The sequence below is a fragment of the Chiloscyllium plagiosum genome, chromosome 1, assembly GCF_004010195.1.
Source record: "Chiloscyllium plagiosum isolate BGI_BamShark_2017 chromosome 1, ASM401019v2, whole genome shotgun sequence".
Classification (NCBI taxonomy): domain Eukaryota; kingdom Metazoa; phylum Chordata; class Chondrichthyes; order Orectolobiformes; family Hemiscylliidae; genus Chiloscyllium; species Chiloscyllium plagiosum.
This window is the reverse complement of record NC_057710.1, coordinates 132829290-132853910: the sequence shown is the minus strand read 5'-3', so window position 1 is coordinate 132853910 and position 24621 is coordinate 132829290. Positions and strand designations below refer to the sequence as shown.

At 37.9% G+C, this 24621-nt stretch overlaps 1 protein-coding gene across 26 annotated transcripts in view; it reads right to left on the bottom strand.

The window, feature by feature from the left end:
- LOC122553361 (calcium/calmodulin-dependent protein kinase type II subunit delta) overlaps positions 1–24621 on the bottom strand; it is a 321729-nt gene that overhangs the window by 26802 nt on the left and 270306 nt on the right. For 8 of the 26 annotated variants that reach the window (XM_043697118.1, XM_043697063.1, XM_043697100.1 and 5 more), the window contains exons 14-15: positions 10526–10570; positions 8763–8811 (exon numbers count right to left, since the gene is read on the bottom strand). In XM_043697118.1, the coding sequence (XP_043553053.1) occupies positions 8763–8811; positions 10526–10570 (94 nt within the window). Of the gene's footprint in view, positions 1–8762; positions 8812–10525; positions 10571–11132; positions 11193–20453; positions 20487–24621 lie in introns of all 26 variants that reach the window. The other 18 variants (XM_043697152.1, XM_043697175.1, XM_043697134.1 and 15 more) reach the window with 3 other exon arrangements.

The following is a 24621-nucleotide window of genomic DNA, read 5'->3' as shown; positions in this document are numbered from 1 at the left end:
GGTTTAGGGTGAGAGGGGAAAGATATAAAAGAGACCTAAGGGGCACCTTTTTCATGCAGAGGGTGGTAAGTGTATGGAATGAGCTGCCAGAGGAAGTGGTGGAGGCTGGTACAATTGCAACATTTAAGAGGCATTTGGATGGGTATATGAATAGGAAGGGTTTGGAGGGATATGGGCCGGGTGCTGGCAGGTGGGACTAGATTGGGTTGGGATATCTGGTCGGCATGGACCGAAGGGTCTGTTTCCATGCTGTACATCTCTATGACTGTATGACATGAGCATTGCTGGAAAAGCCTGCATGTGTTGCCCTAATTGCCCTTGAGATGGCAGTAGTGAGTCACCTACTTCAGCCACTGCAGTGCATTATCAGCAGTAGGTACACACAGTGCTGTTACGAAGCAATTTCTAGGTTTTTGATTCAGGAAGAGTGGAACAATAGCAAAACAGTTCCTCTTCAGGTTGGTATGGGACTTGGGAGGAGAATTTGAAGATGGTGGTGCTCCCATATGCCTATTACCCTTGTCCTTCTTGGTAGAGTAAGTTATGGGTTTAGAAGATGTTGTTACAGGAACCTCGGCAAGTTGCAGCAGTGACATCTGTATATGGTACACAACTGCTGCCACTGAGACGGAAAACAAAATGATGGAGAGGTGTCACCAAGTGGACTGCACTGTTCTGGATGGTGTCAAATTTTTTGTTTGCTGTTGGAGCTGCACTCATCCAAGTAAATGTACAGTATTCTATCACACTCCCATCTTAGTAGCTTGATCAAAAGGCTTTAGGGACATGAATTACTAACTGCAAAATTCCTATCCTCTGACCTGCTATTGCAGCCATATCATTTATATGACTAATGTGGGGCTAAAGTTTGTAATGTTTGGTTTATTCTATGTGCTAGTGAGTACAGGAACAGCAGAGGGAGAAAGTGAGGACTGCAGATGCTGGAGATTAGAGCTGAAAAATGTGTTGCTGGAAAAGTGCAGCAGGTCAGGCAGCATCAAAGGAGCAGGAGAATCGACATTTCGGGCATAAGCCCTTCTTCAGGACCCGCAGGAACAGCAGAGTAAAACAAGTTATGCATAGAAGGAAAAATGACACACGTGGGTAGTCTTCAGGTTCCACGGCATTGGAAATTAGTTACTCAGGTTAATTTATGCCTGTGGGGTCTTTATTAATCTGGCAAAGTAACAGGTATCAGGATGAAACGTTAAAGGGGAAAAAACAAAGAAACTGCATGACAAAAAGAGATAAATGCCAGGCAGTTTAAAATTGACATGCAATGCATATGCTTTTTAAAAAAAATTACTTGTGGGACATGGGCGTTGCTGGCTGGCCAGCATTTATTGTCCATTCCTGGTTACCCTTAAGGGTGGCGGTAGTGAGCTGCCTTCTTGAGCCGCTGCAGTCCCGTGCTGTAGATAGACCCACAATAGCCTAAGAGAGGGATTAAATGCATGCAGTATGGTAAATAAAGTTAGTGAGCTGCAGGCATGAGTTGCAACAAAGGGCTGTTATATATTTATAATAACAGAACATGCTAATTCTGGACTGCCACAAAAAATGTGTCTAATTGGGAATATGATATCTCTGGCTACAGGTTAATCAGAATAGATAGGGAAGGTACAATACTGAAAAAAGGAATGGGGGAGTGGTTAGTGGCTGTACTGATCAAATAAATGATTGTAGCACTGGACAGGGGTGATGATGTGTTTGATACGCCAAAAACATGATCCATTTAGTTAGAATTAAGGAAGAAAGGAAACTATTACTGAGCTGGGAACATACCAAATAGTGAGAGGAAGATAGAAAAGCAATTTAGAATCATATTACTGGAAGCGGAGAAAACTACAAAATACTGATAATTGTTAATTTCTGTTATTCTAATACAAGCTGAGATAGCAAAAGTGAAAACAGTAAAAGAGGGAGGAACTTCTCAAGTACTGTATATGCAAGAGACCTTTGTTGTCAGTAATTTTCAGTTCAAACACCAAGGAAGCAGTGCAGCAACTGATTCTAGGGAATGAAGTCAGACAAGTGGATGATGTTTCAGTGGGACAGTGTTTTGAAAGTACAACTTCTAAGTGAAATATGAACAGAACAACAGGACTTCAGAATGACAATGGGTTTGGTCATATAAAAGACATTTCTCGATGGGCGAAAGGTTGGTCTTCCAAAGTCTGGGTTTCCTGCATAACTAAAGATGCTGCAGTTAAAATTAGGCATATGACACATGTAAGATTTACAATAAAGTTGAAGTACAGGATTGACCTAAAAAGGAGCATAAGCAGGATGAGGGTATAGGAGAAAAAAATGGATAGTGGTTAAGGCTACATAAACAATGATGGTTATGTCATTTATTTTACATAGACTTTGAAAAGACATTTCACTGACTACCAAACAAAGGACGCATCAGCAAAATTAAATGGAATGTTCATGTGTAAATCCTGTTTTGGTCCTATTCCTCCTTTTACCAGCCCTTTATTATTGATGGCCTATATAGCAACTAACATAAATGAGAATCCCAAAGCCTAGTCTCTTTCCTTAATCCCTCTTTACCTCACTTATTTGTTTTTTAAACCTACCATCGGAAACCTTTACATTCTGCATAGTTTTCCATTGTGTTTTCTTTCCTGACATCTGTCATAGAACATTAGATATAGAAGATGATGTGTGCCTATCTCCTTGTCTAAGCAGGGATTCTGGATACATTTGTCCTACTTTTGCTTTACGAGGGAATAAACCTCTACTGTGCCTGGATTATTTCTTCTTTGCTTCTCCCAGCAACCTTTGGCTCCAGTCTCTCCAGCTGAATTCGGCATCAAAAGGCACCTTCTCTCTTACCTACAATCAACAATGCCCAGCTCTGCTGGTGGGACTGCCTCAACTGCAATAGAGGGACAGCGTCCTATTCAGCATTCTCAAGCACTCCCGGTGTGCACCTTCCAGTGATTGGCCACCTACTGAAAGACACTTCACATATCGAAGGGTAACATGGTGGCATTTGGGACTTGGAAATCCTCCCAACCTCAGAGTCATAACCCCAGAATGAAAATCTGGGCTCATGGATGCAGTAACTAGAAGGTATATGGCAAGATTGCTCCTCAGTGTCTTTCCTCAGCGTATCTCATGCAGTCCTGGTGTCTTGTCAACTTTAAGTATAGACTGTCTATCCTGCATAACTAAAGATGCTACAGTTAAAATTAGGCTTATAACACATGGAAGGTACACAGTAAGTTTGAACTACAGAATTGACCTAAAAAGGAGTGTAAGCAGGGCAAGGGTATAATAAAAAAATAGATATGGCCACTAATATAAATGAGAATCCCAAAACCTACATAGGCCATCAATAGTGAAGGATAGACTATTCAGATGTATACTGCGTCTATAAGTCTCCCTCATCAGTTTTTACCCCTTCAAATGACTGTTTCCTCTGTCACCATGGCCTGTGTAGCATCAGCTTTCTTGGTAAAGATTGATGCAAAGTATTCAGTGAATACCTCAGTCATTCCCCCTGCTTTCACATGTAAATCCTACCGCCTTCAGGTACTCCCTTCTCCAACTCCTCCCCTGCCAAACACAATCACTACCACTGAAGAGACATTGAGTCACCACAATTCCACTCAGTTCCAGATCCCAGAGTGCTGTTCTTCTTCTCTGATCCTCAAGTCAGCCCTTTGGGACCTCACCCCAAGGTGTCAAACCCTAGAACAGAAAGGACCTCCAATACCACAACTCAGGCACAAACCTAACGTGTTGTTCAGCAACTGGTTCCCTATACAAGTGGAAAAAACGTAGGGGCTTCCAGGCAAGAATCCAATTAATTGCATCTAAACAAGCGTTGAGGAATTAAAACTCGACAAATATACAGGAATCCCCATCTCCAGGTTCTCATGACTCATTAACCCTCCCCTCCCACCCCCTAACAGCTGAGGTAAATCAAAAATTCAAACCTGCCACTTTCTTGGAAATCCAATACATTTTGCCTGAGAAGGAATTCATTGTTTTGGAGTTATTTATCAGTTGTCTAATTTTCAACATTAAGTTAAGCCATTGTACCCAAACTAAAATGGAACCCTCTCAGTTTATGACGACCTATGGAGGAAGATTAGAAACATATAAGCTAACAGCAGGAGGCGGCCATTTGGATGGCCCTTCGAGTCTGCTCCACCATTCATCACAATCATGATTTACCGTCCAACTCAACAGCCTAATCCTGCTTTCTCCCCATAACCTTTGATCCCATATGCCTCAAGTGCTATATCTAGCCATCTTTTGAATCCATTCAATGACTTGGCATCAACTACTTCCTGTGTTAATTAATTCCAAAGGCTCACCACTCTTTGGGTGAAGGAATTCTCAGACTGACCCCTGGTTCTGAATGCGCCAGATTGAAAACATTCTCCCGACATCTACCCCGTCTAGTCCCGTTAGAATTTTATAAGTTTCTATGAGATTCCACCCTCACTCATCTGAACTTCAGTGTGAACAATCCTAACCTCATCAATCTCTCCTCATACGTCAGTCCCAACATCCCCGGAATCAGCCTGGGAAACTTTCACTGCACTCTCGATAGCAAGACCATCCTTCCTCAGGAAAGGAGACCAAAACTGCATTGAATCTGTAAAGGATAGGAAATGAGGCTCTGGACTTTGGGAACAAGATGCGCCAAGTTGATCAAATGTCAGCAGGAGATAATCAAGAGGATTTAGAACTAAGGGGTGTCAAAGTCAGACTAAGATTAGAAGGAAATTTTTTCTCTTGGAGGTAGGGTCTTTTGAGGAGGATCAGTGGGTGTTGTTACTTGGATCCAGAATGTATATATGAAAGCACTCATCTCCTTCCTTTGCTAAATCCCTGCCTCTATGAAGCTGCTGGGTTCCCTGCATCCCTGAGTTTTGGAAAACTCAGCTGAGCAGAGCTAATATTGAAAAAGAGTGAGAATGTCGACTGAAGGTTCATGGTCACATTTCATGCTCCAACTTGCTTCCCTCGAATAGTGGGATCACCTGCTCATCTTTTGGCATCAGTTAAAGCTCAAAATGGGGGCATTTCAAAGGTGAGTTTTTGTTAGCAAACACTTTAACCACCTTGTCACCTCCACACACCATTTTGCCTGTTTATTTAACTTAAAGTTCTACCCATTGATTAGGACTTGAAACACCCAATATGCTGACTTCCCGAGCTGCACATTCATATGTAGTGAAGTGGTTTAGAGCATAAAAGCAAAATTACTTTCATGCAAAGATTGAGGAAGCAGAACCATCAGAGTTGGGTTGATCTGCAGCTCATTCTCACAACCAAACAAGACATTTGTAGAAGTGAGTCATTCAAAGAATGAGGGCCAGCGTTTACTGGCTATTCCGAATTTCCCAGAGGGCAGTTAAGAGTCAATCACATTGCGCTGTGTCTGCAGTCACAAGTGGGCCAGATCAGGTAAAGATAGCAGTTTCCTTCCCTCAACGGCATTAGTGAACCGAAAGGGGTTTCCATGAAATAGTCATCATTAGACTCTTAATTCCAGACTTTTTTCACTAAATCCACATTCCACCATCTGCCATGGCGGGATGCACACCCAGGTCCCCAGAATATTATCTAGGTCTCTGGATTAACACTCCAGCAATAATACCACTTGGCCATTGCCTCACCATAGCTTTGGACATCACACAACACCAGGTTATAGTCAAACAGGTTTATTTGGAAGCATTAGCTTTTGGAGCGCTACTCCTTCATCAGGTGGTTGTTCAGTATAAGATTGTAGGACACAGATTTTATAGCAAAAGTTCACAGTGTGATGTAACTGAAATTATATATTGAAAAAGACCCGGATTGTTTGTTAATCAGAAGCGGAATCCCTACAGTATGGAAACAGGCCCTTCAGCCCAAAGAGTCCAAACTGACCCTCAAAGAACCATTCCACTATCCTATTACTCTATAGTTATCCCTGACTAATGCACCTAACCTACACATCCCTGAACACGATGGGCAATTTAGCATGGCCAATTCACCTAACCTGCATATCTTTGGACTGGGGAGGAAACTGGAGCACCCAGAGGAAACCCACGCAGACTCAAGGAGAATGTGCAAACTCCACACAGACAGTTGCCCAAGGCTGGAATTGAACCCAGATCCCTGGTGCTGCGAGGCAGCAGTGCTAATCACTGAGCCACCAAAGTCTCTCAACTTTTAGAATGGGCATGTTGGTTTCAGTTCTTTCATATTTAAATCCCAGCACTTTCTTAAACTTACCTTCTCAAGTGCACTTTAAAACAGGTACCATGTTGGCCCAGATAATGCATTGAAGGTGTGAGTTGCCCTGTGAGAGGCTGTCTGTGCTCTAATGTTCATATTGATTCTAATCATTAAAAAAGGGATTTACAGAATCTTACATAGATTCATGCAGTTTTGATCAAAATAAAATGTAATTCTGCAAGTACAAATTCACCCCATAAACTTGTGTGTGCGCACATGCTGGAGGCAGGGTAAGGGTATTAGAGAGGGGTGTGTGTGTGTGTGTGAGAGAGCACATAGGAGAGTATGCGAGTGTGTGTGTGCACGCACGTGTAGGAGTGTGCGCATGCGTGCACGCGCATGTAGGAGTGTGTGTGTGTTGTGCCTGTAGTTCAGTGGGGTCACCTGTAGTGTGACATAAACCCAAGGTCCTGGTTGAGGCCATCCTCATGGATACTGAACTTGGCTATCAGCCTCTGCTCGCCCACTTTGCACTGTCACCTGTCCTGAAGTCCGCTTTGGAGGATGGTCACCTGAAGGTCCCAGGTCGAATGTCCCGGACCACTGAAATGTTCTCCAGCTGAGAGGGAACACTCCTGCCTGTTGATTATTGTGCAGTGTCCATCCATCCGTTGCTGTAGCCTTTGCTCAATCTCACCAATGTACCATGCCTCAGGGCACCCTGGCCTGCAGTGAAACTTTAAGTTGTGGGATTTACATATGAAAGAACTGAAACCAACATGCCATTCTAAAAGTTGAGAGAGACTTAAACAATCCAGATCTTCTTCAATATAAATAAGGACGGCATGGTGGCTCAGTGGTTAGTACTGCTGCCTCTCAGCGCCAGGGACCCGGGTTCGATTGCCGCCTCAGGTGATTATCTGTGTGCAGTATGCACATTCTCCCTGTGTCTGTGTGGGTTTCCTCTGGCTGCTCTGGTTTCCTCCCACAATCCAAAGAATTGCAGGTCAGGTGAATTTGCCATGCTCAATTGCCCATCGTGTTAAGTGCATTAGTCAGGGGTAAATATAGGGTAGGGGAATGGGGTCCGGGTGGATTACTCTTCAGAGGGTTGGTGTGGACTTGTTGGGCCAAAGGGCCTGTTTCCAATTTCAGTTACATTACTGTATACTTTCGCAAAAAATTCTGTGTCCTACAATCTTATACTCCACAAACACCTGATGAAGGAGCAGCGTTCCAAAAGCCAGTGCTTCCAAATAAACTTGTTGGACTACAACCTGGTATTGTGTGCTTTTTAACTTTGTATACCCCAGTCCAAAACCAGCACCTCCAAATCAAAATAAGAGGTTATTGTTGCCATTAAAATAACAGTGATGCAGAAATCTGGTTTCCTCGTAAAAGATTTCAATTTCAAGGTCAAAAAGCATAATACTAAACAAATACAATATTGACAGTGATGATGCAAATTAATTTTGTTTTGATTGGATTAAGGTGACTCCATTTGGAAAATTTACTATGCAATATTCATGTCAAAGGGAGAGTAAGCTATTAGACCTGCAAGATGTTTTATAATTTCATTATGCTGGATGCATTGAGAATTAAATAAATTGTTCTCGAGATGTGTGTGGCACTGACAAGGATTCAACACCATGTTAGTGGCTGCCTTGAGAAGTGATCATTAGCATTTCATTGAATTGCTGCAATTCTGACGACGGGGCTCTCAAACTGCTGTGAGGTATAGAATTGCGGGTTACTGTGCAAATAACAATGAAATAATACTTATTTTGTTACTCCAAAAAACTTTAGTAAGAATCTCAAAAGATAGGAATTTTATCAATTTATAAATTTTGGCCTTGCTAGCAACACTCCTCTCCTGAGAATGAATTAATGAAGCAGCAACTATGCAGCTCACTAAACATCAAGCAGGAAGAACGCAAGCAGAAGCAACAATTAAAATAATTTTTTGCAGAAAGTGTAACACGTAGATTGTTTAATTAAAATGCAAGAATTAAGAGTAATGTGCTTCCAATATTCTCAAATGAAATGCATGGGAAGCTTGAAAGCAAAGTTTTTAATTGACATTATGTTCGACATCTTTGAAGTGTAGAGTTTAAACAAGTAAGACTGGCATCTGAACAGAAAAGAAGTGAATTTATAACTAAACAGAATGAATACAACAGGTATGTCAATTATGGCAAAATTAAAAGCGCTACACATCTGCAGGACTAAATGTATTGTTTTGTTACCTTGAATAATAAAGAGCTAAAGTGTTAGAACTTCCAAAAAAAATGCTTTTGACTGCCCTATTTTTAAATCTAACATAATCCATTCTGGACTTATTAATTATTTAGACTATATTTAAGGCCAAATTAACATAACTGCTATTTAATTGTAAAATCACTTCATTGATTTTTAGTACCAAATCAAGTTTCATTATGTTAGTAAATTTGAATGGAACTTCTCTCTTGGGTACTGAATAAAGTAATAATGGCTACTTCAATGGTAATAAAACATTTTAAGACTCAGCTTAAACTCCTCGCTCAGAATAATTTCTATTTCTTTACTTGACTTACCTTTCACATCTTCATCTTCAATGGTGGTGTTGGTACTTTCTGAGGATTCCTAAGAGGAAAATAAGATACATTATATGAAGACATTGTGTCTTTATCAGCATGCAGTCTCTGAAGAATAAACCCATACCTAATGCAGAGATTGAAGTGAAGAACATTGATACAACAAGCATGAGATGTAGGTAACCTTTCACTATTTAATACTTAGTTGGACTTAAAACTAGATGATTCTTATTCAAAACAGTTTTATGCCCATTTAGAAGTTTCAACAGATACCTGCCAATATAAGCAGTCCAAAACAAAAGAATTATCCTTTCTGTAAAATGAATCTGGTAACTTAAGGTCAGTTTCTTCTGTGATTGAAGTCAATTATCATTAAGAAACCTCATTCAAAGATAGCATGGCTTATTAACATACTGCAGACTGTCACAGCACAAAGAAAAAAATAAAAATATAGAAGCACTTTATGGATCTGAAATAAAAGTGATCTGGATCAGTTTGGTGAATCAATGTTACAATAGATACTGCCCCATCCTGAGAGCACAGTGACACTTTCCAATTAGATTGCACCATGAAACAAAATGAGAGCTGACACATACTTCATGCATTTACTTTGAAAACATACACAACTACTTAAATTATTTCCTGTGCACTTTAACATTCTCTACTGCACAACAAACCATCCAGAGGGTGTGCAACAACCATGAAACATGCAATTACCAACAAAAGAAAACTTAAAATTTTTGATGTCTGAAAGCTACAAACATGAATTTTAATATTGGAGCTCTGATGGAACTCAGAAGTACTAACAGATTAAATATTAACAGGCATTTAGTAGTTATTTTAAAACTGAGTAAGGTTTTAAAACCTTATGTCAAATGAGAAATAGCACAATGGTGATCAAAGCCATTTGTAATTTGCTTGAAACATGTAATTTAATCATATTTAGTTGTCAAACTTTCAAAATTCCTATAGTTTGGCACTAATAATAGATGACAAAACATTACACAGGCAAATGATTCTTATACTTGATACTCTAGATATTAGTTAAATTCATAGCAAGTGTACCCACAAAACTGAAGTGCAAGTTTTCTAAATCAACAGAATCCATTAACATTTTAACCGTGGAAGAAAGCAACTTCAGTTCAGCAAGCAGGTCATTACTTTGTGACTCAGTTCAAGTGAATAACCATTAAATGACTTCTCAAGAATGGGAAAAAAAATTACAAAATTTATCTGTATGACTTTGGAATAAAAGAATGACAAGGCATTGCTTTCAAGCAGCCATTTTAAAATGCAACATGTTCTGTGGATAAAACCATTTCACACACTGTAATTGACTAGATGGACCCATAAACCCTGGGGCAAAATGACCATAATCTTTCAACAGCCACAAAAGCTATGCATGTCCTTTATCTCATGCAGTTACATAACACAGATGAAGGTGACAATACTGCATGCTTGTGCCCATCTACAAATCTGCTAAGATGAAGGAGGTTGAACATAGAGAGAATACTAGAAGCTTGCTGAATGGCCATGCATTCCTGTCCCCAACCAAAAACAGAAAACCAAGCCAGAAGTGGAAAGAAGGACAAGCAAAGAACTTTGCAAAACCTAATATGTTGAATATACCAGCTGCATATTCCATAATCTCTTCACAGGATATTTTATGTTGCAAAACTGAAACCGTCACAGCTTGGATACCTAACGTAACAAATCTTTACAAGCTCTGCGATGCTTAAGCCCGTGAGCAAATCTTGGAATACCTTATTTCCATCAGCAGGATTGTGGATTACAGTGGTTTGGGGCTCCTGGGCAAGATAAAAGAAAACGCTCATTGGTCAAGATTATCTTCAGTCATTAAAATGTGCAAGTGCCAATTACTAGAATAGTAAGATGAGAGCAATGATACTACTGCGATGTGGAAAAAAGAAATCATAAACACCTTAAAAAAAAAACAAAAACAAGAATGGGTTTTTACTACTACCAGCAACTCCTGCCTTGACATCGTGCAGGAAAAGACCTAATCACTTTAAATAGCAGCATGCAAGTTCTTAAATTATCTAGAATCACTTCTCTTTGCTCCCTGAAGTCAAAGATGTGTGCAACTAGATCTCAAGCAGTTACTCCTCTTGTACTGTAGCTAACATCAGTAGACGAGCTAAAAGCAACATGCAGGAAGGCAGTGGTCTGCCAGTATAACATGCAAACTGAGAGAGCCAGGTTCAAGGGCATACTAAACAACTATAAATATGCTGCATCACACTGGATTTTCCCACATAACAGATCAAGGTATGTATTCATAATCAGACAGTACTTTGAACAGCAACAGACAAATGAAAAGTTAATATAGAAACAGGAATCAAGATATACCAGCGCTGGGGCAGGTATGGGTTCTTTTGGACTGGTTACTACGTTGGCTTTGTTGTTTATCTGTAGGCAAGTTAAAAATAGAAAAATATAAGCCTCAAAAGTAATGCTACCACTATATAATCGGACTGTATGTACATCCATTGGAAATTAATGTGGGCTGTTAGCAATCTTCTTAAGATAACACTTTAATTTCCATTGACTGCATGAAGTCATAAGAAAAAATGTATTTGGTTACACATTTGACTTGGCTGAATAAGGAGTACAAGAATTAGGAAGAATGTTACATCGAGTCTGTAAGACATCACACACATAAGTAACAGCAGCACAAATATACAAAATAATCAGATATTCCAAACACGTCACATATACACATGCGGTTCCAATTCAACTCTGATGTAGCTGAACTACTGAAGGACAGTAAAAAATATATTTACATTAGACTTCAGCTGCATTCCTTATCCTGTCTTAACCCACTGCTGCTACCTAGCATGAAGTCGTGGAACAGAGAAGTGAACACAAACAATTTTATAACTTTTCCAGTTAATATCAGTTAAGTTTTGGGCAAAACCTGATTTGCACAAATACCTACATTTTAACATTGGAGAATTGAAGGGAAAAGGCAAAATTCATCATCCAACATCATATATAGAAACTCAGAAAAATCCATATGGGGTGGGGCAATTGCAATTCTATTCTCTATTGTTTTCTACATCAACTCATTTGCATCTTAGCAATTCTCTCTAATGCAACCAGGCCGCAGTGTAGCAGATGCTACACTGAATTTATGTACATCTGAACAGAACAGCAGTGAAGTAAAGTAATTGATTTGTACTGGCACTTGTTCAAAAAAAGGTATGTTGGATAAAAAGAGACATGGGAAGATATGCAAAGTTGCCAACTGCGAAACTCAAAGAAACCTAAAGATGGACTCATCATATGAAAACAGATTTTAGACAACTGCCTGAGGTTAAGTAAGTCATGGTCTAGTTAATTTTGTGACCAGTAAATAGGCATACTACAATATTTGCATTAGATTTAAATATGCATTGCTCAATTGCTAAATAAAGAGAAAAATTGACAGGCTTCTCTTGAATTTTTCAGAACAGATCTTCCACCAAATACAACAAATTGTTTTTACAAAGACTTTAACAATTCAAATTAATATTTTTATATCTCTAACATGTCTTTAAATTGCAACTTTGAAAATCAGCACCTCTCTTATAATTCATATGTAGGGAAAAACCCAGAGGCAACCATTTAAAGTCTGTTTCAGAGATATGATTACCTCTGAAATTTGTTGATTAAATTACATTTCAAAAGCTATACCTAGTGGAGATAACTAAAATAAGGTATTTTAGCAGTTAGACAGCAATTCGTTTATGTTGGAGTTTTTTAATTTGATGTAAGAAAACGATGTGCCAAACTAGAGTTGCATAAATAGCTTAAAAATTCTTGGTATAAACCAAAGCTCAACGTGTTCAATAAAATAACTCCATGATGTATCACAGAGATAGTCTTTATAAAAAAACCCAAATCCTTTCTCTTAACCCTGCTTGCTTTGTTACTGAACCATATATGTAATGAAAGCCTAGGAAAACCAAACATATCCTTGTAAGGATCAGAACTCAGTCAGTGCACTGAAATGGTTTACCTACATGCACAGAAATACTTCCAATGTTATTGAAGGTGGTTGTTTTTTTAACAACTGGCATCTGCAACCTTTGAACATTAATGAGACAGGTTTGGAATATATTCTATTGTTTTGAGCTGCAGGTAAATGCGCTGGATAAATAAACATTAACATGCATCATTTTCAAAAATTCTCAGAGAATATTACATCCCCTTAAAGCTAATTTAATTGAAAATTCATACACACACTGGTCCAAATGAGTTTTGGTATCTCTACTTTGATTGCTTTCCTTCTCTGAATTATTCGACTTTGATGGCTCTCTATTGGGCACGGGTGAGGAGGGGTGGGGGGGCGCGGGGGGAGAGAACAAGGGAAGGTTGATGTTCCCCAAGAAGCAATTTAACAAGGATGCAAATTATTCAGGATAGATTGCTTAATTTTTAGAACTCTATAAACTGACAAGTTTAAAACACATTTCTAACTGCAATACATTACAGATATGGAATGTGAGAAGGACATTTGCTCAAGGCTAAAGAGGAATTTTCAGTTTGAGAGAGAGGAAATCGCGGTCCATGTAGGTAACAACAACAGGCAGGAAAGAGGTTCTGCTTCGGGAGTATGAGTATTTGAGGTCTAAATTAAAAAGCAGACTTTCAAAGATGAACCATGAACATTAATCCTATAATTAATAAGGTTAATAGGATTAATAAAATAAGGATTAATAAGATTAGGGAGGTAAAGGTGTTAAATTTAAAGATTGGTGCAAGAAAAATGCATATCAATTCATTGGTCATTGACAGCAGGACTGTTGAAAGTGCAATCTATACTGTTCTGACAGTCTTCACCTACACTACGTTGGGGGCAATGTTCTGGTGGATTGTATAACTAGAATGGTGGAGAGAATTTTATACTAAACAATAGGGGCAAGACACCATGTGAGGTAAATCGTGATAAATTAAAAGGGAAAGTGTGAGGCAAGAGCTCAAGATGGAAATGGGGCAATGATAACCAGAGCATGGCAGGATGAGACAGAATGTAAAGACTTGAGTCAGCCAATAAGAGAGTTTGTAAACATTGTAAAAATACATAACTAAGAGTTGAAACAAGTAGTTGTAACAAAATTATTAAATTGGCAGCTCAACTAGAAGTAAGTATTTTGATGTTATAGCCATTAGAGAGATGTGGCTGTAAGGTTGCCAATGCTAGGACTTGAACACTCAATGGTTCCTGACAGTTCAGAAGGACAGGAGGTACAAATAGGAAGTAGATTAGCTCTGTTAATGAAAGATGATATTGTTCCAATAGCGAGAGATTACCTTAGTTCTAAAGATCCCAATGTAGAATCAGTTTAGGTGAGAATAATAAATAATTTTTAAAAAGGTGAGAATCACTTGTGGCAGTAGCTTATAGGCCTCTTAACAGTACTGGAGAGGGTGTTCGAGAATGAATAATCAGGGCTTTCAAAATGGGACAGCAATAATCATAGGTAATTTTAATCCAATGCAGATTGACAAATCAGATTGATAAAAGTAGCCAAGAGGAGACAGGAGTAACAGCCAATTTTGGCCGGGGCACTGGGCCAAAGGTTGCAGGATTGTTCCAGTGCTGTTGTCACAACACTATATCCTGGCATGTGAGTGTATGGCATGGACAGGCTTGCAGTTGCCATGGAGAGCTTCGTCCAACACCCTCAGGATCTGCTGAATATATGGTGCAGACCTGCAATCCCTCGCTCTAGCCATTGGCTCTCAGCAGTAATATCAAAACACAGGGGGATTGAGGAACCTGGACCTCAATCCAGATGACCCTTCTCACAGGGAGACAGGGTGGTGCCAGTAGGCACTGAGCTGAGGAGGAACCAGGTGCAGCACCCCCCAAGAAGTCTCCTCTTAGGATACACCTTCACTCTGCCTGCCATTCTCAGCCTCATGGGAGGTCGAGACATCTGGAGTAGACACACTCAACATGCCTGGGACCTCTAGATACAAATTCCACCAGACTTTGCCTGATCAAATTTCCGAGGTCAACGAGTTCTGTTGTAGGGCAAGCTCCTTACCCCACCATCGGTCTTTCACTGGGGAAAGGAAAGAAAAGGGATCTTCTCAGGGCACCAAATTGGCAAAGGGAAAAATTACTTGTAAATACATTTCACATTTGTTCATAAATGTTTATGTTCCACCACTAGCTGTGTGAGCAAATGTCTCTCCAGTCAAGTGACTCCCAAGAATACTTAGTCATCTGATGAATTTCTATCATCTTTAATTATACAAATGAAAATGCTCTGCTGACCTTTTTAAAATGGCACATAGCCAGGTAGCTGCTGCATCAGGCTATTAAATCCATTCCTCTCATGTCACACACAGGTAAGTCCTTCGATAATGCGATGGTTGTGTTCTTGTGCAACCCCGCATTATAGAAAAATCACACTTTAAAAACAGTGCTTCAAGTGCTGTCGATGTAATTGCATTACAGCCTATGCATGTTTTAAAAGTTCACACCTCAGTAACAGCGTCCCCAAATCATCAATCACATTACCACAATTTTGTGTTAACGAAACATATGTTAGAGCAGAATGACCTGTACAGGAGATGCTGAATTACTCTTCTGAAATGAAGTTCTGCAATTGTTATCCCTGAATCTAAAACAAGGTTTCTGAATGTTCACTGATGTGTGAGCAGACGAGATAGGTGTTAAGACAATCTGTAACAACTCCATGAAAGAATATTCTGTAAAAGTGCTCTCATTTGTGATTACTTTGCTGGTTGTGTACTCATGTCTTCTCACCCAGGGGAATTTGTATTAAATATTATGCTAGTTTCAACAGTTTGAATATTTCTGAAATTGGGAAGATCTGGATAGTATCCTCCTTCAGGAGTGTCACAGGAGCTAAAATGACATGATCAATTCATGTGTCATTATAAATTACATCTGGAGGAATTTAAGGCTGAAACTGCTAAAAACAAATGGTACATTACTGGAAACCATTTAACCAACTGTGCAAAATAATGTATCAATGCTGTTCTGTGCATAGGTACACATTTCTGTTGAGGAGTCTATCCATTCTGAGACCTGGATGCATCATAAGCAAAATAAACGTTGAGAAAAGTAAAATTTTAATTTGTTTAAGAAAGGTCAGCTAAGTTGTGAATACTTGGGAAGGAAATAAGTATTACAATTAACTTTTTAAATACTTATCCAATATTCTTTTGAAAGGCCAAACTCTGACAGAAATAAACCAAACTTCAACTTTGAATTAAATGTAGAAAAGTTAGTCCTAAATATCAGAAGGTGACTGTAACTGATGTCTGAACCCTGTATATCCGATAACAGTGTTTACTAGACACATTCTCTTCTGTGATTCTGAGTCTGCTTCCACCACACTTTGAAGCAATACATTCTGGATCATTGCAACTTGCTACACAGAATTTTTTTCCCTAACATTCTCTTTAGCTCCTATGACAATTACCTTGAATAAATTATCTCTGATAGAATAAGTGGAAATATAATCAAAAAGTTGTTAATATTTTATCAAGCTTCCCCTTAACTTTTGCTGTTCTATGGAGAACGAGCCAGTTTTGTGGAAAGTTTAAAGAAACTCGAAGTCATGTGTTTCTGGTTAATCCCTTTTTCATCCTCTCAAAACCTTGACATTCTTGCTAACAGGGGGAATTTGGTTATAGATTTGGCCACAATATTCCTGTTGGGTTACATCAGATGTTTGTCAAAGGGAGAAATAGTGGGTCAAAACTTACATTAGTAAGGTGATCCCCAATAAATACAATTGAAGTGCAAAAGTAAGAGAATTCCCAACAGAATCAAAAGCCATTGAGTCAATAAGAGCACACACAGTCTTAAATGGCAATAAGAGTTTGCAGAAGGTGCAAAAAGCAAGGAAGCAAAATAAAGTGATGGCAAATGGCAGAAGTATTGACAATACAGCAAAGCAAACAACTGTCAGAGACTTTAATCTTAATGAAGCTTCAGCAATTACCTTGACATAAAAGTGAAATCTACTGTAAAACGGACATGTTTGTCAATCAAAGTCTTATGGATTTCAATAATTGGAAAATGGCTGGGAATCAGTTTTTAGACAGGTAATAATTTTTTTAAAATTTTGTCTGTTTAAAATGAAGGCTGGAATCCATAATAATTAAAAAGGTATTTTTAAGAAAACCATATAATAAATATTATATTATTTTTAAAATAAAAGATTAATTATCATAGAATCAAGAGAATAAAATCAGGAAAGACAAGGAAAGCAGAAGAAATTAACAGTACTAGTAATCCTTCAGTATTGCACATGGGAATGCAACACTATGAGGCAGATTTTCAGAGATTATGGAAAATTAAAAATGCTGGGTGACCCAGATGCAGAATTGCTGACCCCATTTCCATCTGATCCAATTTTTCCTGACAGGGTAAAGGGGATGGAAAACAGTACAGTTGACAGAGCCATGAGAACTCAGTTCAAACAGATCCTATTTCGGCCTGAACCTACAGACTAGGGGTCAGGAATTGATGAAGTAGATAGGAAATGAATAGTGGATAGGGTCTGAATAATGTCATGACCTAAAGTTTTTAAACATAGAAAAGGCTGCCGCTGTCAGTGAAAGTTTCAAAAGAACTGCGAGTCTACACAAATGGTCAAAGTAACTTTGAAACCAAGTCGTGCCTGGCTGTATAGTTTAAGCGGAACGTGCCGTGAGATTTTACCTAAGGCTATCATCGTGCCAACATAAATACTCATCTGAGTTTCAACTTATTTTTCTAATGGATCTGTTGAGAGATGTTATTCCGCACTTCTGGAACAGGTGGGACTTCCCTCACTGAGGCAGGGACACTGCCACAAGAGGGCCCTCACCCTCTTGAAGTTTCAAAAACTTCAGTGATTTCAGCCATCAATTAAGAGTTCACAGGATGATTGACAATTTATAGAAGGTTAGCTGCCTTTGATGAGAGGACAGAATATAAATATGTTTTTATGAGAGATTAATCACTCAAGATTTAAAACGTTGATTGTGTTTCATGAGTGGGAGTTTTCTTATCAATAAATATACTGAAGAAAAATCTGTATTAGATTACTAGAAATTTCACTTTTTTCATCTTCACATGCCTCCTGAGGTTTGACCATGGAGAATGCAGACTAACTTACTACACAGGTGACATCGAGGGCATGAGGAGCCAAGTTACTGGTATTGCTTCACAGTTCAATATCATCTAAACCGTGGCTCTTGCTAACCTCTATTCAAGTTTGCTGTGTCAGGAGTTTATGTTTCTTTCAAGTTTTAACCATGATCATGGGATTTGAGTGACACTGGCTCAGCCGCCATTTGTAATGCATTCCTCGTGAGATCGTACAAGTTCTAATCTTTCCATTGATAATTTTTGGATGTAACACATGTTGCAGATAAAAATAGGAGAGCTAATTGCAAAACTGAAAGTTTCCAGGTTACGTGCAGATAGATTTTCTTTTACAATATGGGGAGCTCAGATCATGGACATGTCTTGCTCATTATGGGTGATGAGCTGCAAGTTTCAGGTGGACTTGTCAGGGTTTTCATTTTATTTCTAATCTAACTTATTCAGTACACTCTACCAGCTCCAAATAAATACATGTCCCTTCTATTTAATCCACCAAATCATTGCTCCATCTTAGAGGTTAACCTATCCTGAATGATATCATCAAATCCATGAGGCAACCATCTTAAACGTTCGGAATCTTTATATAGCATCAAATCAAAAGATTGCTACAACTGGAAAAATTCTCATCTGTGATGCCAGCAGCCAAAGTGTGACCGGACAGGATAATGTGAAATATGCCATAGGAAGGTTAACATCCATACTACCTCATTATTCATTTACCTACAAACGTTCTTCTGCCTTTAGTTTGCATAGTTTTGCTTCTAAAGTAAATTCTGGTTAACTACTCTCAACATTTAAAACAGAAATGCACTCAAAAATGAAATCCAAGTAGTTAGGAAACTAAAGTGAATTGGTGTATTAGCTTAAGGAAAGAAACAAGCAGAGAAATGGTTAGTAACAATACTGAAAGGCTATGCATGCAAAACAATGACCCTTTGTGGTAACATAGCAAAGGAAAAAAAAGCCCCTAAGAACAGTGAGATAGATCTGCATTTCAATAGGGTCCAACATTTTAAAGATTCAAATGTATTAGATAATGTACAGTCACTTGTTAAATCATTTATGTACAGTTAAATGTAATTTTTGAGGATCCAAATTTCTCTAAAGTTTCTTCTTGATCATGTACTTACTGACTCAGCTCAGTCAGCAATCATGGGATCTAGTCTGGTTCTTCTGTTCTGCTGCTACCAGAAAGCTCGGAGATTGGGAGTGAATTTCCTTCCAATTTCTTCTCACCTTTAAAACATGGCTGGCCCTCACTTCATGTTTCCATACAACAGTCCCTATAGTAAAATTAACCCATGTCCTACCAATCCATTGCATTGCATATCACACTCCAGCACACTGAGCCACAACAGAACCATTACATTTAATCATGTGGTCAGCTCATGAAGATTGCAGACATTTTCTGACCTCACAAAAGCATATAAATCCTGACAACACTTGATGGATATGTTGCTTTACAGAAATCTATTATGCCTTGGCTCAAACTGTTGACATTGATATATGCACATTCTAAAGCTTTAAATCGAAAGTGAGATATGATATCAATTTTAATTTTAAAAAGGTGTTTAAGTATTTCTGATGGATTGAATCTTTCATAAATTTATGTTTTTAAAGATGTATATAGTCGTTCTCTAATAAAATTGTAATTGATCAAGTAGGTTTTTTTAAAAAATTTAACTCTATGCATCTTCTTACTTCTTTAAATCGGTTTTAGGGCATTACATATCCTGACGTCACCTGAAGAATTACAATTCTTTTATTTAAAATTAGCAATGCCAGCTAATTCCATAATGCAAATCAAAAATTATATTGTATTTTATGCTCCACAACAAGTAGAGAAACTATAAGCATTCTAACCTTGAACTGAAGCTCAGCTTTCCTTAGATAGATAAATTTTATATATTGAAGCTTCACATCCAAGTTCATAAGACCCAAAAGTTACATGCAAGTGTGAAATATGGAGTAAATGTTACTGTAAGTTATCACATGGACATTATTGTAATTACATGATATGGCAAGAGGATGTCAATAACGTTATTAACATATTACTGTAACTTGTTGGTAGGACCCAATACAGAATGCAATTATTTTGTATAAGACATTACTTCAGTTAAGCGATAAACCTTCCCTTTCTTTAACTACATGGGGTAAATTTTTAAAACACTTGTAGAAGAATGCAGCAGCAATTTCAGAGCACTGAGTATCTTATATTTTTGCTGTTGGAACTATTGTGCAAGAAAGGAACAAAAGTAACGAGAGAGAAAATATTGACTGTTTTTTAAACTTGTATAGCATTAAGTGCTTTCACTGTAATAAAATAAATTCCCTTTTGTGTTTGGGATGATTTAATAAGTGATAGATTGCTTGAATCAGATGTGCTTCGAATGTAGTATTCACAAGGTAGAACAAATTCAAATAAGACAAATGCCGAACGTAATGGCATCGCAAAATGCAATTGAAAATGAAAAATATAAAATGCACCATTTTCACAAAGTAATACAAAAAACCCAAGAGAAACACATCTGTCAGACAAAAATCCTCACCATCATCTGAACACTCGAACTGGACTTCCTTTTCTGACAAAGAAAAAGAAGATAATTTTGACAGTTTAAAGAAAGGATTTCTTCAGAAGCTGTCTGTGCTGCAGTAAAATATCTGGAAATAAAAAAAAACAATTCCACATATGGGAGGCAAAAAAAAGTGCGAAAAGGTAGATTTTCTCCAAATTAGTATAGGGAAGAGAAAAAGCCGAACTAAACATGGCAGAAACCAGAATATTTAAAAAAGGCAACATAAACAAGGTATAAAGGTTATAGTAGCTGTTGAACAATGCAAAGTCTGTATAAAATTATATATTTGAAAAGGTCAACGATATGGGATTACATATGGCACAACGGGATGACAGAGTTGGAAAGTGAAACACTAAACATTAATTTGTTTATTTTGAATTTTTGGTAAAAATTTTATTTTAACTGGCATAAGTATACCTAAGCATAAAGATAACTACATTATTTCATAACTAGGAATGAAGCAACTGATGCTAATTATCTCAAAAAGGTTTTGTAGCATATGATGCACTAACTAAACTAATGCACTGACTCAGACAAAGCATGAACTTTGGGACCTAATCTTATTACAGAAAGTTTGGAAATCATTATATTAATGTTGGATCAGGTTGGTCTGATTGATGACAATATAATCAATATAAAAAGTTATGATGCTATTGTGACTACTTTAATAAGTCATAGTGGTCTAATCTACAGATTTGTCCTTTCCACACTTTAGCCTTCACTGAAAACACACTATTTTTTGCACAAGAAGGAACTATCCTTCTTCCTTCCAGTAAGAGTGGTTGAATAAATGTTATCAATTAGTAAAGGAATTTCAAACTTGGACTCTAGTTGTGAGCATCGGACAGTTAAAGGTAACACTATGACAGAAGTTGCTTCATATTTTCCCTAAAAATGCTTTATCAACTGTCATTTTCTATTTTAGCAACTGAAGTATCAGAAAGGCAAATTAAGGCTTAACTAAAGTACTACGTAATTTCAAACATGGAATTGTGATTAAATGTATCCATCCAGTGCTGAGTTTAATTTTTTTCCCTAAAACGTAAGAAAAATTAGAGGGAACATTTATTTTAGAAAATTTAAAATTATGTACATGCTTGAAAGAAAATAAATCATGTGTACTTTTAAGCAGTACATAGTGTGAGTAATGAATTAAGTGATCAACTCAAATGTTGCTTGCTGCAGCCTTTGCTCCATGTTTGAAGTATTAACTGTTTATTTTTCCGAGTAGACTGTAGAGTAGTACCTACTGATAATAGGATTATAAATAATGTGCACTTACTTAAGCATAAACCGAATGATCAATTAGAGTAAGTTTTTGAAACAAAAGCACATTCTGTTGAGAAAGAGACTAGGCCAGAATCCTGAAATGGCATGGTTGTGTCAAAGCAATTGGGCATTGGAATTTTGGTACAAGTCGATCTACTGCTTTCTCCAGGCTTGTCAAAATGCCAACTGGGTGAGGAGGAGGAGCAGGAGAACAAGCTTCTTGCAATTTCTTATCCTGATATCAAATAGCTGAGACTGACAGAACAACATCCCTGCCAGAAACTCCATCAATTGTGCCTTCTTGCAATCAGTGGAACAGCAACCACATCAACACCACCATTTTGTTTTTAAAAACTTCTTTAGCAAAACAACCAGATTATTTTTCTCGACACCAGCTCTGCCAAACATTGCAGGATGGTGCCACTCTGCTATAATTGATTACATAGGACAGAGGTCCAAGGGGTGCTGAAAAGGGAACTTTAAAATGGTGTGTGTTCCTGAAATTTGGCCATGGTCCACCCCAAGACCAATTGCTGGCCAGTAGTCCTGCTATAGCTTACTTCTAGGGGGGGGAAACCTATGTCCTGTTTTATTCAATCCAAGTTCTCTTATGCTCATATTTGAAAGCTTCATACAAGAATCTGAATTAGCATCAACTGTTCTTTGTTGCCTATTAGAAAATACAAATAATCCAAATATGTTGAAGGGATGAAGATGCAGAAGAGCTAGAGGGTCAGTGAATGAAACATACAGGAACCAACTACAACATGCAAATTTCAACCTTTCCATGTGAATCCTTGAAAACTTACAAAAGTGCATCTGATCTCTCTCTTTCTCTCCTACCTCAGTCGATACTGAGGCATTCAAGTCCTCTATTATCTCCTACTGCTAACAGACAATGAAAACTTTCCAGTGTTCTCAATCTGCTTAATCTCTACTTCTCCTTCAGAACGACCAAACTACATCAACTATCCCTGCTATATCTCCAAACCTCTACTATTACTGAAATGCAACAGCTACTTGGTGAATGTGCCTAGTAGTAAGTGAAATCCAGTATATCACTTCTTTAGATTTCTAGTAAAACTGGACACAATGGCTCAGAAAAGGCATCATTTGTAATGTCAAAAGGCAAAAACAGGGTGAAAAGCTTCTGGAGTGGATCAAAATATTTGTTTCAATCAGAAGGTTAAAAAATGCAGTTTTAATTAAATGCTGCTTTGAATGAATAAAACCTACTGTTATTTTGGAAGGTAGTTGGACATGGGAATGCATAAAATATGTCTGAAGATTGGAACAAAAACCACATGCAGACCAACATGGGTAGAATGGAAGATTTGTCCATCACACAATTGTGAACAAATGATATTGGGCAAAGGGAGCACAACACTGAAAATACAGGACTCAACATAGGGGAGAGGTCTGAAGATATCAATAAAGTCAACATTACAAAGCAGTCCATGTACTGTGAAGAAAGAAAGACCTCAATCACCTATTTGTTCTGATCACCAGAATATAGATGCGACATTCTGGCTTTGAAGTAGACATAGAGCGTTTTCTTAAGGGGAGCCTCAGAAAAGGGAGTCCGGATTAAGGTTCAAGGTCCTAAAAAGCACAATAAATTTGACATACACCTAATGCTGTGAACCAAGAAAAATGGATCATAAAGATTTATATTGATGACAGTGGAAGTGGACTGAGTTAGCAAATTCACCAGGGACATGCATGATTCATTGTTTCATGAAATATGCAAACATAACTATGTACAGAAATGACTATTGAGTAAGCATTTCATTTTCCTGAAACTTGGCAAATGGTTTATTTGGCTGGATGATCAATATGGATCAGATTGACATGAACAGCGCTGGGGTTCAATTCTCTTTCCAACTGGAGTGGGTTCAAGACCTGCTTCCTTGTTATACCCACATGGTGGAGGCTGTGATCAGAACTGCTTTTGGGACAGACAACTCGAGAAGAAACTATTACCCAAGTCAACATATGTCAAAAAGAACTATGCAGGGCATTATTTTTCACCTTACTTCCAAAACGATTACATTAACTTCTCTAAAGAACTACTGGAAAGAAATCCATCCCTTATTCAAAGCGAGTGCAAAACTCTCTTAAGTCTTTCAGAAAAAACTGATTGCAATAGCACAAAATACTTCACAGCACAACTTCAGCTTTACACCAAAAAGCATTATACCTGCAAGTAGGGCACTCTGATGTAGAATGACATCCATTTTACTCAGAAATGATAAAATACCCAATCTAAAGCATGCACCAGAATCCCAGTGTAATGTATTCCAAATTTTGCTGCTCTCAACAAAGTGTCATGTTTCCATCTGCACCTGATATACTCCTAATGTTAAAAGAGAGGATAATTAAAAAATTATTAGTTAGAGAATGCACTTATGATCAAGCATTTGTGACCTTTCCAACACATTTTTCCATGTGTCAAATCTAAACACGTAACAGATATTATATGACTATGTTTCTAAATAACTGGATGAAAATGACTACGTTTTCCATAGTGTCAATAACATTGAAGCAGCATACAACCAAGATAGACTGACTGCCTGCTTAATAAACTTTATTTGCAACTATACTAAAATTACAATTTTATAAATATAAATGGCAGCTACATTCCCATATTTAAATATTTAGATTTGTTATTGGGTTTGCAGGACAAAATATCACCTGGATTTAAAAACAAATTTGAATTTGAAATTAACATGATTTGGCTACGCACCCACCCAATTTTCGATGCATCAGTATTCAATTTTCCTGGCAGTGTGTAATAAACACACCACCTTGGACTCCCGTGAAGACACACGGAAAGAGATTACCTTGAGTTGTGTACTATGGCAAAGATAAA